General features: G+C 46.3%; 1 protein-coding gene across 37 annotated transcripts in view; it reads right to left on the bottom strand.

The window, feature by feature from the left end:
- Nucleotides 1-17,880, bottom strand: part of NCOR2 (nuclear receptor corepressor 2) — a 419,584-nt gene that overhangs the window by 194,437 nt on the left and 207,267 nt on the right. For all 37 annotated transcript variants that reach the window (XM_038372887.1, XM_043497676.1, XM_043497682.1 and 34 more), the window contains one exon: nt 2,354-2,410. In XM_038372887.1, the coding sequence (XP_038228815.1) occupies nt 2,354-2,410 (57 nt within the window). The remainder of the gene's footprint in view (nt 1-2,353; nt 2,411-17,880) is intronic.

Raw genomic sequence — 17,880 nt, 5'->3', positions numbered from 1 at the left:
ACTTGGTCTTTCCTTGCGGCCATAAACAGCCCACAGAAAGAGACTTTGTAAATACCAAATTGGACAGAGAAGCAAGTAAGTGTGACAGATCCAAATCAGCATTTCCCTAAAGTAAGATGAGCACAGCCTATTCCTTCTGGAGAACATCCACTTGAAAAAACGAGAAGACAGTTACATTTGTTATGGGAGACTTGGCTATAGTGATACCCTTTTGAAAATGAAGTCAAATGAAAGCTCCAATGCACTGCAACGTTCATCTGTCTGCTCACCAGGATGGGAAACAAAAACAATCGCTACCTTGAGGAGGTGGAGCTCTAGATTCAACCCTGCCATTAACACCTTAACGCTATCGGGATGTTCCCCTCAGCCCCAGATTGCAATCCGAGGTTTTGTATGACCTCCTGCCTCTCTCAGTTTTGATTAACCAATTTCCTCCGTGACCTCTTGTTTTGAGCAATCAGCATCTGGCAAGCTGCCTTCTGATCAAGCAGACGTTTATCTGTCACCACCTCTGTTTGACTGTAGTAACCAGAGCACTCTTGAACAAATATTAGTGAGACCGCCATGCCCACAGAGAAGCCAGGAGCAATTCTCGCAGCTGTATTTCAAGTGAACTCAGGAAAATTCTGCAGCCCTTTCTCATGCAACTGGCTCCAAGGGACCCAGAGCGGCACAAGAGACTCTCAGGTTTGAGGGTCACCTAGGACTGTTGCATGTGCCTATATCACCTGGGCTTCTAAAGAGGAGGAATACCAAGCGAGGCAGGCATGGAAAGCTCCGACCTCCTTCCTGAGGTAATTTCCTTCCTGATACAGAAGAGTAGCTGCGTATGAACATCCTTTCTTGGGGCCCAGTAGCTTCTCAAGGGCCCTTCGCGTGGCTGGGGCCCTGTTGTGCTAATCACAACACGGCAGAGAGTGGGGGATGGGAAAAGAACATAAGCCCCGTTCTGCAGCATGTCCATACAGGCCAGGTTTCCATGCCCCCCTCAGAAGTGGGGCTGGAACGGACAGTGATTACGCTGGGACAGAGAGACAGGCTTGGCCCCAGTAATCACCACCCGGTGCCATTTATTTATTATTTAAACACACCACATTTAAAGGACCAGCACTGAGCCCTGACACAGCCAACCTGAGAAGCAGAAAGAGACTCTGAAGGGATTAACTCCCTGGGGACTACAATAGCTTCCTTGCGACACCTTCTGTGTATATATATATATATATATATTACACACACACACACGAGATTAACGCCATGCTACCCCAAATACTTCTGAATTAAAAAACTGGCAAGGACAGCTCCCTCTGCCCCCATCTTCCCAAGGGCTAGTCATCCGGCAGATTCCAACACACACACACACACACACACACACACCCACACACACACACACCCCTTTACCTAAAAGTACTGGTCTGTGCAAGGCTGCAGTCAGTAGGTGCTAAGGGTTCTCAGCATCTTGCTAAGGGTGCTCAGCGTGATACAGGACTCAATCCTCCCCACACCCAGCTGCTCCCTTTGTATAGTGTTGAGGGAGTTCCCCTGGGAAGCCCCAAAACAGTGCCCTGCAATGAGCTGTTTTCACCTTCAGCTCAGGAATCATACAGTCACTTGCATTTGCTGGAGACAGAGCAGGGTGTGTTGGGTAGATAGGAGGGGACAGTTGAAATTTGACAGCAACCATGGATAACGCTGATTGAATTTTCACTGCTCCCACAAGTACGACATGCAGCTGAGAGAGACTTGGAACTGGACTCTTACAATTTCACATAATTACTGCTGACAGGTCATTCCAATCTAGAACTAGCACCCCTGGAACATGCTCTTCTGACACCTCTCCTCCCCCCTCCCCCATGCGATCCTATTATAACTGCGCTGGGGAGGGGGACCCACAATGAGATCGTCCACACACGGCATCCTGATTTTCACCAGCCACTGAGGTGCTGAATGCATAGTACCAGGAACGTGGTGGAGGAAAACATTAGCATCACGGATTCACAATGGCAGTGTCAGACATCAATGAAGTTTGGGGTAAGTCCCTCCCGCCATTCTGCCTTCGTCTGAGGTAGAAGCAGGGAAAACAGGCTACAGCTCCCAGAACACAACTACATGGGGTGTGTGTGTGTGCACGTGTGTGTGCGCGCGCGCGTGAGATTATTCATCCTATCCGCTTTGCTTCCTCCTTTGGTGCATACCACTGACATGTTCTGGCCAGCAGAACACTTCCTTCTTATGGCTTACACACACACACACACACACACACACACACACACACACACAGGATGGTGCACTGGTCTCCAAGACCTCTCCGAAGTTGGCTGCCCTCCAAATCCCCATATTGTGAGACATGACTTACCAGTTCCACTTGGGGGCCCAATCCTTCCAGGATCCTGTGGGCCGCTTCTGCTTTTTTCTGCAAAGAAGAGGGGGGGAGGGGATAGGAAGAGAAGTTATTTCTCTCACCCATCTGAATTTCAGTCCCAGGCTTCATTTTTCTCCCTGCTCAAAACCTTTTGTTCTGTTTTTTTTAAACTGCTGCTAAACTCAACCACCACCACCCCCTCCTCTTCCACACACCCCCCACCCAGGTGCCAGGGGAAAAAAATGGTTAAAAGCAGCAGAGCTGCCAGATCCGCAACACAACACTGCAGGCAAAGGGCACCGCTGGCTAAGTTTAACCTGCACAGTCCACAGAGGAGCTGCAGAAAACAATCCAGACGCCGGAACCTATTCCATGCTGCCCAGCAGTCCCCTCGTCCTCAGCGCTTGTTCATTTAGGAGCCCTTCGCCTGCTCGCCGTAGCAACTGACTTCTCTTTCACTTTTCAGGCGGTTGGATTCTGTACAATTATCTCAGCACTAGCACAGCACGAGGGGGCGGGAGGGGGAGCAGGCAGAGACAGAGAGAGATGCCCTTTCTAGGATTCATCCTCTCACGAACATGTGATCATTACATCTGAGCTGCCCTTAGCTCCTTCCCTTGCTAGCTTCCCTCTCCCCTCCGCAGTACAACACACATCCCCACTCCCCGGCCAAACTACCTGGCACTTGCTAGGACAGCAGGAACATGCGTCATCGTGTGCTCAGTGGTTACTAATTAATCAGGCCTGAAAAGAGCCGGGGTTCACTGCAGGGGGGCGGGGAAGCTAAATAAAAGATGGACATACTCAGTCAAAAGCTCTATTCCTAGCAAAGCCAGGCTTCTCAGTGATTGGTACTAACAGCCTGATAAGTCTGGATCGCTTTAGGCTGCTGAAGTTACCCAGTGCTGATCACATAAAGCAAAACACCTGGCTGTATAAGGGGCTGCAGAGATGCATTTTTATACACACTTAACAAAACATAGAATTTTAAGCATTCAAGAGGGCTAGAAGGTGGGGGGAATAAAATTCCACTGCTGCCTAGAAGGGTTTAGCACTGGGAGCACCAGCACACAGCAGAGTGGAAAAAATCCTTCTTGAAGCACGTTCACCTGAGAGATGGGCTAGAGCCACAAGCTTGGGATTTGAATTTCAAACACTCCCCGGGCTGGGCAGCCTGAGGACTGGGTTTCCGTTAAGTGCACTATAAATTGCCAAATTTGGATCAGGATTACAACTTTTGGGGTATTTAGATCGAGGGGGCTGATACGGGCCCCTCTCTGACAGCAAAGCCCATAACCCTCTCACGCTGATGCCTGTCCACAGCTGGATGCACTTATAATGTTTTGTGATGGGAGATGCCTCACTAATCCCCCACATGCCATGCTGACAGCTCACCTCGACTCTCATCCAGCAAATGCAAGGGCTTTATTATGTTTCCCAAGATTTATAACTATCTATTCCCTACATCATCCCAGGGCAGAGCCCCAAAAGTGCAAATGCAGATCATAGGTGTGGAAATTCCTTGCACACCCACACAGAAGAGCTGATTTGCATGTGAGCACTTTTACAGGTTTGGTCCCAGAATCAAAAAAGGAGCTCACATCTGCAGTCATCCACTAACCAGCCCCTGCTAACCGTCCACTAACCAGCCCCAGAAGGCTCACCTGACAAATGAAAATTTGCCCAGCAAACCAGGATGAGTTTCAAACTATTCCAGGGGCTGCAGGACGTGTGGGTGCAATGGGACGGATTCTCCTCTCACATTGTTGTGATCTGGAACTAATTCAGCTGACATCACCCCAATATAACTGAATCATACAGAAAAGGAGCCTTCCTCACTAGGCAGAGTAATACCATCACCAGCATGCAGCTCGTACACAGCACATTTCATCAATAGAGCTCAGAGAATTTTACAACAGAGGTCAGTATCATGACCCCCATTTTACAGGAGGGGAAACTGAGGCACAGAGCATTTAAATTATTTGGGCAAGGTCGGTCAACTGCAGAGCCAGGAATAGAACCCAAGTCTCTCCAGCCCCAGTCCAGCACTCTATCCACTAGACAGCCCCACAGCCATGGCCTGCTGAGAGATACAGATAAAACATATTCCTGGCACACCCCTTCCCACTCCAGGGGATGCTGAAGGGAAAAATACCCCCAGAGCAGCTGAGGCAGGGATAAGCTCCACCAAGCTAACACCCAAGCAATGCTTAGAGGAAAAGCAGACAGCTGGCTGGGTGCAGAGGTGAGACTTGGCTCTGGGAATTTTATAGCAACCCCTTCCCTGTCTCTAATTTCCAGATACAACAGGGGTATGCTTCTGACCTCACTCACCCCAGCATAAGGCCAAGAGCAACTCACTGAAATCCATGGTGTTACACCAGCGTAAAATGAGGGAGATGAGAGCAGAGTCAGCCCTGGTATTTCCACCCTCACTCTGAGTGGCCAGTGTCTCATCCCCAATATTCACAGGCTCCCCCTGACACTCAAAGGCTAGTCTGGCCCAGCGTGGGGCCATCACATTGGTTTGCATTTGAATTACAATACAATAAACCAGCTGCAAGCTGCAGCCTGGCTCACCGCTCTTGCAACTAGAGTACAGCAAAATAAAAAACAGGTGTGAAGAGCCCTAACTGAAATCACAGAGTGGAATCGAGGTGCTAGTAAATATGCAGCCAGTCCAGATGGAGTTGGGAGAGGGACTCCTTCCAAGTGAAGAAAACATGCAGAGATTTTAAAAGGTGCCTTGGTGTGGTGTGGTCTCATTCCCCCCTTCCCCCCCCCATTGTCCCTTGCCTATTAAGTGGCCACTGTGAACTGAGTTGGTGCAGCAGGCTTGTTCTTAGTGGAACGGTATCCACATCACAGAAACCACCAGCGCAAACGGCACACTGACTGGCAAGGGGATCAGACAGGCCACGGACAGACAGACAGAGAGAGAATCTAGAGAGATGGGAGAGAAGGAACTGTCCTGTCATCCCCAGATGTGGGCCATCTGGGGTGAGGCAAGTAGGTGGATTCAGTGTGGAGAGATTGCATTGCTGCCTGCCTGGGCTGTACTTGTTCCAGAGATGAACCAGAAACATCAGTCTCTGGAAAGGACAGTCTTCTCCCCTAACGATAATACTCACCTAACATTTTCTCTGTGCGTTTCTAACAAGGTTCCTTGTCACTCTCTTCATTAACAAAGGATTGTCTCCCCTTGCTGGTCCCCCAGTGGAGACACTTCACGGGGATCGTGTGTGATGCCATAAGCAGAGGATTGTGACTTCACTTCTGGATCCAGCAAGTGGAGAGAGAGGAAGGGGAAAGTTTGTTTGCAAACACAAACAAATGAAGTTCCAGAAAAGGGCAAAGAGAAACATGCTGCAAAAAAATACATGGCTCTTTGGGTTGCCCCTTTCTTGCATATTTAGCCCAGTATAAAAGTCTACCTACAATATGCAAGGCCCAGGAGGAATCGCCAAACTCAAAACTAAAAGGCTAACAGATAATGTTGGGATGGCGCTCAGCAAGGCCAACTCTCTCAATGCCTAGACAGACTGTCCTCTCAAGGGTGGACCGTGCCTGGCTAGATTTTTGCCATTTGCTCCTTCTTGGGCAAGATGATCCAGTAGCTACTGCATCTGCAGCTCACAGCTGTCTGCCTGCTGACTGGCACAGAGACACCTGGCAATCCATGGTGCCTATAATCTGCACACAGCACTAGCTGGCAGAGAGCCATCCGACAAACTTCGAGGCCCCCTTACCACGATATCAAGCCTTTTAGTCTAGGGCCATGGTAGATGCAGGCCCACATTTCACTCTACGCTCCACCAAGACAACTGAGATCAGCGAGGCTGTGACTGTCAGGTAGGGGGCAAGGCTTTCTCATGGGCAGGGCCATGTCTGGGCAGCTAAATCCCTGAGATGCCTATTTGATTTCCCCTGTTTTTCCAAGTCTCTTCTGTTTGGGTCATTTGATACATGAACATTCCATATAGAGGGAGGGGTGCTTCAAAGTCTGAAGCGGGGGTGAGGGTGTGGCTGCGATAGCACGTTATAAGTAACGACCAACAATCTGTCCCACCACAGATTTGCAAAAACGACCGTGCCAGCATTCAGAGCTAGGTTCATCTTGCAGACATGGAAGCCACCCAGTGGTCAGTTGTATTATCTCCACTTGGTTTCTGTTCTTACCAAGGCAGGCTATATTCCAAGCAACCCCAGAACACTTCAGCGACCAGTGATGCAATTCAATTAGCTACAAACAGCAAACTAGCAGTGAAGAGATGCAGCTTAATTGTCTTGCATTTCATCCATCAAAGTCTCCATGAAAATGCCTCAGTGCTGAGGATTCTGCTAGTCCCTGAATATCTGTGAAGTTGCCAGAACGTAATGGCTCTCTCTCGGGCATGGCCTGTGTTATACTACATTATCACAATGGTCCCTTCTGGCCTTGGAATGTATGAATTCGATGAAAAGACAAAGAAAATATTTGCCTTAAACGGGACTTGCTTACAGCAATTTGTTTGATTAAAAAAAAAGTTGCTTTTTACACAACTCAATGGTATTTATTCTTGCGCACTAAGCGTCTTTAAACTCCTCTTGCCGGGCTCGGCTATTTGAGGCGGACATGCCCCATCAACTACACCGGGAGGAAGTGGAGGATTTGAACTCTCATGCTTAGGCTCCAAAAGCACAAGCTCTACCCTGAAAGCTAAAAGATCAGCTCCACTAATGGGTCAATCCAGTAGCTAAGAAACCATACAAGCCAAACTATCAGGCTGAAGTACACACTATGGAGAAGGCTGCCCTCTCCAAGTGTCTTGTACTTTAACCCCGTACGGCCGCTCTGCTCCCAAACTAATGAAAGTGGGATGCTAGCTGGAAGCTTCCCTGCTCTAAGGGAGACGGCTGTGACAGCGGACAAGGATTTAGGATCCCCACTAACACCGTGGTTCGCACACTCTTTCTGCAGCATGCGCCACATTTGAAAAGAGATCATCCAACTTGTCCTCGCACCTTACCACACCCCTGTGGCACCCACAGGCCACAGCTTACATGGGAAAACAGCTTGATGCAGTCATATGGTATTTTTAGCTTCTTTAATTGCCATTTCACAACTGGAAACAAGGAGGAGTCAGCCCCATGGGGCCACCAGCAAGTGATCTACGGACCACAGCCAGGGAACGTCTCCATGAACACAAATGCTACCATTTGTAAAGCACTGTATCAATGGGATGTAACATATGGCCTGCATGATAAGAAAAACGTTTATCCCTACTCATAAAAAGGGACAACTGCCAAAAAGGGACTTTTCCATGCGAGATCCCTTCCGTTAGGAAACAATGGCTTATACTGTAGATTTCCTGCCAGATTCATTAAGAAGGGAAAACACACCATTCTGTAGCCAGCACTGTTCATATAATGCCATCACAGCTCCATAGATTGCAGTTGTATAGATCCTTACCTGTGAAATTAAATGTAGCATCTTATTATAAAGTTAAACTACCCCTACCTTGCTTCACCACTGCTGTAGCAGAACATAATCTCATGGAAAAATACATCACTGCAATGGCTGCACATCAAGCTATTGTTGAACACAACCACTTTAACTCTGCCTCTTACACACAGACGTTGGAACAGACTATAATTACATGACTTTACATCTGCATACATTTTAGATACACATGTATCTAAAGTTCCAAAACCTAAAACCATTATACTAATGTCTGAGAAAGTCTACGTCAGTGGTCCCCAACGCGGTGCTTGTGGGTGCCATGGCGCCTGCCAGGGCATTTTTGTGCACCCGCAGGACACCCCGCCGCCGAGCGCAGCCACTGGGGAACCGGCCGCGGAAATGCTGCTGAGAAGCGGAGACACCTACAGGCCTTACCGTTTCTTGGCGGCATTTTGGTTGTGACGCTTCTTCCGCTACCGCTTCTCGGCGGGATTCCGGCAGGCGGTTCTCCGGGGGTGGGGCGTCCAGCGCCCGCCACAGTCTTCTGGGAATAGCAATATGCTATTCCCACAGAAAGGTTGGGGACCACTGGTCTATGTGATGATATAATTAAAAAGACTGTCATGTAATTGACAATTTAAGGATTCAACCTTAAAACCAGTTCACCCCAACTGACAACTTTTCATGTTGCGTTGTTGAAGTTACTGCATTTAATTTCTAGTCTTCTTTCTTTTTTTAAAAAAAGAGGGGAGGAAATGGAAGTTAAACAAGCCTCAGTGGTTCTGTAACTAATAAAAACCAGTCAACAAAAGCCAACTGGAGTCTATCAATGCCATTAGTAAGCTGCACACTCTGAGGCTTGGGCACCCATCTGACAAAGGTCACTACGTGTTAGTTCTGCATGTTAAGTAATATACGCGTTTCCATGGCTGTGCATTCATCCTCACTAATTTGTATGAGTTAAGCCTGTCCCTGGACTTGTCAATATTAAACATTTAGAAGTTTAACCCCAATGAGCCTAGAATTTTCAGGTCTCTGGGAGATCTATAAAACACTAAGATCTTGGAGAATATTGATGCAGCGGTACTAAAAAAATGTATGGACACTTAAAAACAGTGGGTGAAATTGTCAATAGGAGCAGAGTTAGGCCAACTCTGAGTGCTTTGAAAATCCCAAACAGCATGCTGTGCAACGCAGGCATCTAGCTAGCTGTGCATGAATTTCTCCATAAGCATCCACCTATTGGCTTACCGACACGGACTCTGGCACACGCTTGGTACAAAACTTCACACCAATTAACCGCAGGTGCAATTAATTGCAGGCATAAGATTGTGCCCACAAAATTAAGAGGCAGTCTTTCACTGCAAAGGCCCATCATCACAGATACTGGTGCACAAAATCAAGATGTCCTGGCACAATCAGACGCCGCGTATATAGGCCGATATTGCTGAAAGCCTATGCGTATGATGAGATTAACTCAGAATAAAGCTGAATGTGTTTGGCTAACACACTTGTCATATTTAGACAACTTAATGAGATGACCAGAGGCAAAACACTGCAGGGAGAACGTAGCTGGGAATCAAAGAGTGACATCATTCCTCTCGCGTTAACTGATTAACGTACACATCTCCAGAATGTAACAGTGCTGGGGAAAGTATTCTGGGCACGGCATCTCGCTGTATGTACACAAAGCAATGCCTCTATCCCGAAAGCTGCCTGATTAACACTTGACACACAATGTAATTGCTGACGCTCCTTGCTGCATTTATCGGATCCTAACACAACTGTAACAAGCTATTTAAAAGGCCACACAGGCACAGCAAGAGCTGGGTGGCAGAGATGTTAATGACATCTATTAGTTATCCAAAGTTTCCCCACACTCCTAATGTAAGACTTTTGCTGAAGGATGAACAGCATCAGGAGAACATGCTCCAGTTCTGCAGGCTCAGGGACAAAGAGCCTGCTCCAGGAAGGCAGGCAAAGGGGCAGTGTGCAAAGGAGGCTTAGAGCTCCTCCTGCATTAGTGGGATCTTTGCAGCAGAATGGTGCCTATTCCACTGCTTCTGTACCCTTCTATGGCACCTAATGGGGATCAGGATTAGGGCTCAATGCTACTTCCCTGTGAAGCAGTGGGATTTTTTCCCTATTGATTTCATCAGGAGCATACTGAGCCCATAACGATCAACCCTACAGTGTGTCCATCCTCGCACTCAGTCAGCAAGCCCAGAGTTCTGAATATGTGTTATTTAATAAAGAAAAACTCCACTGCTCTGTCACCAAGACATTAACAAGCAAATCTAGGCATTGTTCTTAGTGTGATGAATGAAAATCCCACTGGTTTTCTATTCCCTCCACTGTTCCTCAGCAAGCAGTTAATGGCTCCTTTTCCAGATTCAGTACAGATTCCTGACATACCATCCATCAGTGGCTCAGCATCTGAACAGAGTCATTTGCAGCACAGGAGCTAGCACCTTGGGGGCAGAATTCTGCTCCCTTTTACACCACAGCCACTCTACTTGGGTGGAGTGACTCTGGATTTAGCACCGATGTAAGTGAGAGCAGAGTTCGATCTCTTGCTAGGGCTGCGGAGAAGCCTCCTCTGGGATGCTTTTTAGGAATGTACACACAGAGGTGCGACTGGACATAATGTAAAAGGCAAAGAATTAGCTCTTCACATTGGGATATAGGGGTCTATGAGCAAATGATTTATGAGTTTTACAGTAGCACCAGGGGGCCCAAACAGAGACCAGGGCTCACAGGGAGGGACAATCCCTGCCTTAAACCGTTTACAGTCTAGGTAGACAAGGGGTCAGAAGATCAACAAAGGCACAGAGCAGGGGCGTGACCGGCCCAAGGTCGCCCAGCAGCAGAGTTGGAAATAGAACCCAGCTCTCCTGACCGCCAGTCTAATGCCTTAGCCACATTAGGGGATCCCCCTTGGCCGCCTGGTGGCCCGGAGCACAGATGCCTCCTGCAGGGCAGGGCTCTGCAATGCATGGTGATCACGGCCTACCCGCCTTTGTGCAGCTGAACCAGCATGACAATTGCACAGAATTGATCGCCAGCTACTTCCCGGAGTATACTGGAAAGAGGCCTCATTCTGCCATGTGGCAGTCACCGGGGGTGGGCGTGGTTATTTCCCATTCAGGGTGGGACAGATGTGTCATGTCACAGCTCTAACGGGGTGTTACAAACAACAGCGAGCTAAAAACCCGCTGAGTTATGCCCGGCGCAGTGAGCAGTTTCCTTTTCACCTCGTGGTGCTGGGAACTGGCATCCCCAAAGGGGTCAGTGCTTGTCAGCCCAAGAAGCTCGAGCCATGCTGTGGCCCCAAGGAGCGGACTCGCTTTTCACCATGCTTCACACTTCGCTTTGCATCTCCCTGCTGCGTCCCGTTCCATGCGTTGTCATGTCTTGGGCTGCTGCTGGGGGCCAGACATACCACAAATAACGTGGGGTGGATTAACACAGACTGGCACCGAGATCCATTCACATTTCCAGCTACATCCCAAAAGATGGGCCTCCACTGAAACTCTGCCCCTAGCATCCCCACTCTGCCTTCCCAGACTTCACATCCAGGATGAACTCCTTGATTTCCCTCTCTAGGGACTAGACTGTCCTTCGCCCTAAGGGGCGCGAGAGGAGCAGGGACAGAGCACACACAAATCCTCCTTAGGCCCATTTAAGGTGTTGGCCGAGGTCACACTCCGTACTCTGGCTAAGAGCAGGGGCTGCTCTGGCCTGATTCCAACAGCACCACGGGCATCTTCCAAGGGGGAAGGATGACCAGTCCCCTCCCCCAATTCCCACTGGCCTGTACAGCCTCTCTGAGCACAGCCATGGCTCCTGGAGGCTTGGTGCCTCATACCTCCAAGGACTCCTACATCCCCATTGCCTCCTGCTGGACACCGGGCTGGCAAGCCCCAATTTAACCCTTTGTTTCTCACTGATTCTCTGCTGGATGGGGCACCTCTGCCAATATCAGGATTATGCCCCTTAAACTGCTCCTGAAAACAATGGTGACATCGTATGTAAGAAGCTCCGTGAGGGGCCATGAAAATCTCCATGCAGGTCTAGAAATATTCATGACAAAGGTTTTCAGTGGGACCCTCAATCTGGGAACACAAACCTGGTTTCCCTTTGCTGAATCTTGGCATGGGAGAGGAGAAAAAAGGGTCCATTCGAGCAATTTACAGGCAACCTGAGCTTCTTGTAGGGATCACCCTCCAGCACAGCAACCTCTGACTCCCAAACCTTCCAATATATCAGAGGAGTTAGTGAGCTTTGGGAAAAAAACCAAAACCTGAAGATGAGGAAACACAAAGTTATTTTGAGAAAGTGGATCAGGAATTAGAAGGGGGCGTTTTCCTGGAATTTTTCCAACCATCCTTCCATATACACACTCAGCCGCCAGAGCTGAACCATGCTCTCAGGGTTATTTATAGCATTTCATAGACAGAAAATGCAGCACTCAAAGCCAGCCCATGCCTAAGAATATAAGCATTCTCATTCAGGATCAGGCATGTCCTGCACTGAGACAAGCAAATCCTTTAAAGAGGCTGGAGAATACCCAGAGCAATGCTGAAAACGTTTACTGTGTGACTACGTTCTGTCCTGGCCATTTAGATCATGAATTCACCGCCACAGGCTGGGTAGCAAGACTTGTATATTAAAGCAGCAGAACATATTCTGATCTCAGTTACAATGGTGCAAATAAGAAGTAACTCCACTGAAGTCAATGCAGTCAGATTGGTGTAAACCTCATATCACAATCAAACTCATATATTCTGCAAAAGACCGAAATAATCAGTTTCATTAATTCAAATGTAAAGGTCTCTCTTGCATATGCTGTCTTTTGCATTAAGATTAAAAGATAGCTGGGACAGGATTGCAGCTTATCAATACTGGCCCCCATCTGGAAGGTTTTAATTTCTAGACACCAAGAAAGCCCTTATTTTCTCCCAACACCAGGTTCATTTCATCTGGAGTCAAACCACCATGGCATTTTGGCACATCTTACAAGCTAAGCAGAGTTTGGCATGGCCCAAACTTGAATTGGAAGCCTCCCAGGAACACCTAGGGTTCTGCAGGATGGTGTTGTGCCAGTTCAGCAGGTGGCAATCTCAGAGGCTTGTCTACACTTGAAACACGGCAGTGCGTCAGTGTAGATGCTACCTACGCTGACAGGAGGGGCTCTCCCATCGGTGTAGGTAATCCACCTCCCCAAGGGGCACTAGCTAGAATAATTCTTTTGACAACCTAGCACTGTCTATGTGAGGACTTAGCTCAGGGGTGTGGATGTTTCATACCACTGAGTGATGTAACTGGGTCAATTTAATTTTCTAGCATAGACCAGGCCTCAGTATTGGACCAATATCCCCAAAAATCAAATCCAGGGTCTGCTAATCAGGGCCTTCTGTCTGATCTTAACTACCAGGGTGGAGTTAGAGGAGAGACGTAACTGTCTTCCATGAATCAAGAAATCCCTATAGCACCGATACAGCAAGGGGGTTATTTTTCCTGTCTCCTCAGTGATGCGAGCACCCTTGTGAAACAAAGGATTGAGCAATGTGTGGAATTCATATGGCCATCAATTGGTCCCACAGTTGAAGAGCCGAGAATAAAACTTTTCAGGAACATGTACACCATTCCCTATGGGAACTCCCTGAACGAGGCATTGCGGGCACCATGACTTCTGCGCTGCCAGTCTACTTGCAAAAGCACAATTGGAAAGTTTGAAAGAGTGTTACTGGAATTCTACCTAGCTGGTAGTATCTGCAATGGGCTGTGCTACAGACAACCAACTTTGTTTGCAAATGACTCATCAAGCATAAGAAGAAAACTGGGGAAATGGGTCATATTGGAGATGTGTAATAATCCTCTCAACATTTCCTGTGCAGAGCGTGACTGACCGACTCATTTCTGTTCCTCTCTTGTCTCCAAGTACTTGTATTTTGCTAGACATTTTAAGTGGGTTCCTGCGGCTGAGTGTGTCATACTCTATCACACCAAGTGACAGAGGTGCAGACCTTCAAGGGAGGTGTGGAATTATATATAAATATCCCAGCCAGCAGACTGCAAAGTTATCTCCCATTCAGAAGGCACTTTAAAAAATGAAAACTGAAATGCTAAGGAGGCCTTTGGAAGTGACAAAGTCTAGTCATCAGCACAATTATAGGAAAGCATCTATTTGTCAGAGGCACTGTACAGTATGGCTTACGCTCCTCTCTTCAGAGCTTCTGGGAGTTACAGCACTTCCTGCAGTTATTTCCAGCCCCTCTGAAAGCCTATGATACAGCATCGCTTGGGCTGGATGACTCTCAGCGGACAGAGAAAATCCCACACTTACATGGAACTTCTGATCATGGGGGAAGATAATAAATAGACTGAGGACAAAAGTCTACTTTGCTTTAAATCTCTGGTGGAAAGCAAAACAATTCCAAGGTGCTGGGGGCTTCAGAAGATTGAATTTTATCTGTCTGCAAAACATCTGTAATGCTAAAACGATGCTTACCTCATATTTTTAAATGTCAATAAAAAAATATATATCTTTCTTCTTTAACTGTTCCACTGTAACAATCAAAAGGCAAATCTGGCCTCATTGTCTAGCACATCAGAACCTGAGTGTGAAACTGACCAGAAACAAAAGTGAAACCAATCACTCTTTTTGTTTAGTTGTCCAAATAAGCAGAGCTCAAAAAAAAAAATTAAATACATACATCAATAAATGATGCAAAGTAAATTCGATTTTTAAAATTCTTTCAGCTTTAATGTTCAAAAGTAGGGAAATCAAGCGATTAAAATTTTTTTTTAAATTATCATTCATTTAAACATCTTTGCACGTTTTCTACATTTTCAAATATACTGATTTCAATTACAACAAAGAATACAAAGTGTACAGTGCTTACTTTATTTCTGATTACAAGTATTTGCACTGTAAAAAAAGAAATAGTATTTTTCAATTAACCTAATTCAAGTACTGTAGTGCAATCTCTGTCATGAAAGTTGAATTTACAAATGTAGAATTATGTACCAAAAACCCTGCATTCAAAAATAAAATAATGTAAAACTTTAGCACCAGTCCACTCAGTCCTATTTCTTGTTCAGCCAATTGCTCAGACAAACAAGTTTGGTTACATTTGCAGGACATAATGCTGCCCACTTCTTGTTTCCAATGTCACCTGAAAGTGAGAACAGGCGTTCTCACGACACTGTTGTAGCCAGCGTTGCAAGATATTTACTTGCCGGATGTGCTAAAGATTCATATGTCCCTTCATGCTTCAACCACCATTCCAGGGGATATGCGTCCATGCTGATGACTGGTTCTGCTCAACAACAATCCAAAGCACTGCAGTCCAACGTATGTTTATTTTCATCATCTGAGTCAGATGCCACCAGCAGAAGGTTGATTTTCTTTTTTGGTGGCTCGGGTTCTGTAGTTTCCGTATTGGAGTGTTGCTCTTTTAAGACTTCTGAAAGCATGCTTCACACCTCATCTCTCTCAGATTTTGGACGGCACTTCAGATTCTTAAACCTTGGGTTGAGTGCTGTAGCTTTCTTTACAAATCTCACATTGGTATCTGGTTTTTGGTCAAATCTGCAATGAAAGTGTTCTTAAAATGAAAAATGTGCTGGGTCATCATTCGAGACTGCTATTCCATAAAATATGTGCCAGAATGCGGGTAAAACAGAGCAGGGAACATACACTCAGTCCTCCTGAGGAGTTCAGTCACAAATTTAATGAACGCATTATTTTTTTAACATGTGTCATCCGCATGGAAGCATGTCCTCTGGAACGGTGACTGAAGCATGAAGGGACATACGAATGTTTAACATATCTGGCAAGTAAATACCTTGTAATGCTGGCGACAAAAGTGCCATGCAAATGCGTGTTCTCACTTTCAGATGACATTGTAAGCAAAAAGAGGGCAGCATTATCCCCTGTAAATGTAAACAAACTTAGCAATTGTCTGAACAAGAAGTAGGACTGAATGGACTTGCAGGCTCTGAAGTTTTACATTGTTTTGTTTGTGAGTGCATTTATGTAACCAAAAAAAATTTTTTTTTAAATTACATTTGCAAGTTGCACTTTCATGACAAAGAGATTGCACTACAGTACTTGTATGAGGTGAATTGAAAAATACTACTACTTTTGTTTATCATTTTTACAGTGCAAATATTTGTAATCAAAAATAATACACTGATTTCAATTACAACACAGTACAATTTATATGAAAATGTAGAAAACATCTGAAATTTTAATTGGTATTCTATTGTTTAACATTGTGATTAAAACTGATTAAATTTTTTAATCACAATTAATTTTTTGGAGTTAATTGTACAAGTTAACTGCGATTAATCGACAGCCCCATTCAAAAGGTGTTCTACAGATACAGATTTATTTAACATAGGATTTTCACATTGACACTGTAGCCCTGATGTATGCTGGCCAGTATAAATCAGGAATAAGTCCACTGAAGACACAGTTACACTGGTGTGAAACCACTATGGGATCAAAATCACATCCCATGGCCTTTAAAGGGCAAGTAGGTTAATCCTGTTGCAACAGAGAAACTAAACAGATAACAAGAGGCTAGATTCTACTTGAGAACATTAAAAACTTTTGTTTATTTATTCACTTATTTATCGAAGAACCAGCAATGCTGAACATGCTTTATAAGTGCAAATGGATAGTCAGGGAAATACATTCCATACAGATATAAGAGCAGTAGGAGTATTAAAAAAAATCCTGTGAATTTCCATTTTCCACCACCCTGTTGTATTTATAGATACATAGCAGTGCCTTTCTGAAGGAACAAGCACTGAGACAGAAAACAAAATTTCATCTTATTGATTTCCACAGACAATCCCAAGAGCCAAACAGACATTTGTTGCCGGCTTCCACTGGCTGCACTGCATCTAACTCTGTTTTTCAAAGCCTGACAGCAAAGCCTGAAAGGGCAAGCAGTGCCACAATCCATTAGCACCCGCACCTGCGATGGAGAAGGAAGGGATTTACATCCAAACCCACGTGACACTGTGGTTAATCATGGCCCCACAGCAGTGGCGCGGAACATAAAAAGCGGCAGTGAGCATCTTGACATTAACTCTTCCTCTCCAAAAGAGAAAGAAGTGATGAGCTCGACACTTGAAAGGAAAGCAGATGTACTTGTGTTTCAAAGGACAGCTCCGATACTCAGATCAGAGACTGGCTGTCTCACAGGAGAGAGATAAAAGCCATCAAATCTCTGGGCTGAATCTCAATTATAGCCCTGCGACGCCAGGGTTTGAGCTTCACCGCACACTGGGCTAGGTAGAGAAAGGTGCGTGGCTTTAACTAGAGCCCCAATTCAGTCAGCACCTTCTCTGCCCCAGATATGAACAAACAATGGGGGTAAAATAGCTGAGCCCCAAGATAGGGAAGAAATAGATGAAGGAGATGCAGATATATGGCTGCCCAGAGATGTGCTGTAAATGTAGCTCACTCCTTACACACACAAGCAGCTCTACAGAGAATTTCAGGAAGAAAGGGAAGGAAAGGGAAGGCAAAATGAAGGAGGGGAATGTGGGGGTGGGAAAGAAGCAGTAATCAGGGAGGGGAACGCGGGGTGAGGGTTACAGAGAGGGGGCAGGAAGAAGGCCGAGGGGGCGGGAAGGAAGCCGTAATGGGGGAGGGGAACGCGGGCTGCGTGTTACAGAGAGGGGGTGGGACCTAGCACAATGGGGCCCTGACCTGGTTGGTGTCTTAGGGCTACTGAGATACAAGTGTGAAATTATAGTAAGTTCTAGCTCTCCTGTTGCAGCGAAGTTCTTCCGAAGGTAGATGCTTCTCAGAGCCTTCACACCGCAGCAGTTCTCAGCAAGTTTTGAGCTGCCCAACTCATCTCTAGAGAGGGTCATTTAAATGTCCGCACAGCCAGTCACTGCTTCACCCAGCATAAAGCTGCTGTCTCAGTAAGGGTCTGGCATGGCTTGGCCTGCTCCACCAAGGTGACCAAACTGCATCCAAAACCAATTTATAGATTTTAAGCCAGGTTTGGAAATTATTTTGAAACTTCTCTCTTTCTCTCCAGTGCAG

The sequence above is a fragment of the Dermochelys coriacea genome, chromosome 15, assembly GCF_009764565.3.
Source record: "Dermochelys coriacea isolate rDerCor1 chromosome 15, rDerCor1.pri.v4, whole genome shotgun sequence".
In the NCBI taxonomy this organism is placed as follows: Eukaryota; Metazoa; Chordata; order Testudines; family Dermochelyidae; genus Dermochelys; species Dermochelys coriacea.
Note: the sequence above shows the minus strand (reverse complement) of the source record. Positions and strands in the feature narration are given on the sequence as shown.